This window comes from Pygoscelis adeliae, unplaced genomic scaffold (genome assembly GCF_000699105.1).
Source record: "Pygoscelis adeliae isolate BGI_AS28 unplaced genomic scaffold, ASM69910v1 Scaffold1070, whole genome shotgun sequence".
NCBI classification, from domain to species: domain Eukaryota; kingdom Metazoa; phylum Chordata; class Aves; order Sphenisciformes; family Spheniscidae; genus Pygoscelis; species Pygoscelis adeliae.
Window position 1 is genome coordinate 373 of NW_008823839.1, and position 597 is coordinate 969.

Below are 597 nucleotides of genomic sequence, written 5' to 3' on the forward strand. Positions count from 1 at the left end.
CCCAGCCCATGGGCATCATGTCCATCCTGGAGGAGGAGTGCATGTTCCCCAAGGCCACGGACATGACCTTCAAGGCCAAGCTCTACGACAATCACCTGGGCAAGTCGGCCAACTTTGGGAAGCCGCGCAACGTCAAGGGGAAGCCGGAGGCCCACTTCTCCCTCATCCACTACGCCGGCACGGTGGACTACAACATCATCGGGTGGCTGCAGAAGAACAAGGACCCCCTCAACGAGACGGTGGTGGGGCTCTACCAGAAATCGGCCCTCAAGCTCTTGGCCAACCTCTTCGCCAACTACGCCGGGGCGGATGCGCGTAAGGGGCAACCCCCTTCCCGAGCGCCCGGGGCTACTCCCCACCCCGTCCTTGACCTCTCCCCTCCTTTCTCCTTCTCCAACAGCCATGGAGAAGGGGAAGGGGTCCAAGAAGAAAGGTTCCTCCTTCCAGACGGTCTCCGCCCTGGCCCGGGTGAGGGTCCTGGGGGTTAACGGTGGACCCCAGGGCGTGGTGGGGGCGGCCAACGTGCCCTAGGGCAGGCGGTAACCCTCGGTGGGGCAGGTTGGGGGTCTTCATTCCCTCCACCGTCTCCTCCTCCAT

At 63.7% G+C, this 597-nt stretch overlaps 1 protein-coding gene across 1 annotated transcript in view; it reads left to right on the forward strand.

Moving 5' to 3' along the window:
- Window positions 1-402: 402 nt before the first annotated feature.
- The window catches only part of LOC103923586 (myosin-6-like), a gene marked incomplete at its 3' end in the record, with an annotated part of 1,781 nt that continues 1,586 nt past the window's right edge, over window positions 403-597 (forward strand). Inside the window, exon 1 of the mRNA XM_009332007.1 lies at window positions 403-468. Coding sequence (XP_009330282.1) covers window positions 403-468 — 66 coding nt within the window. The remainder of the gene's footprint in view (window positions 469-597) is intronic.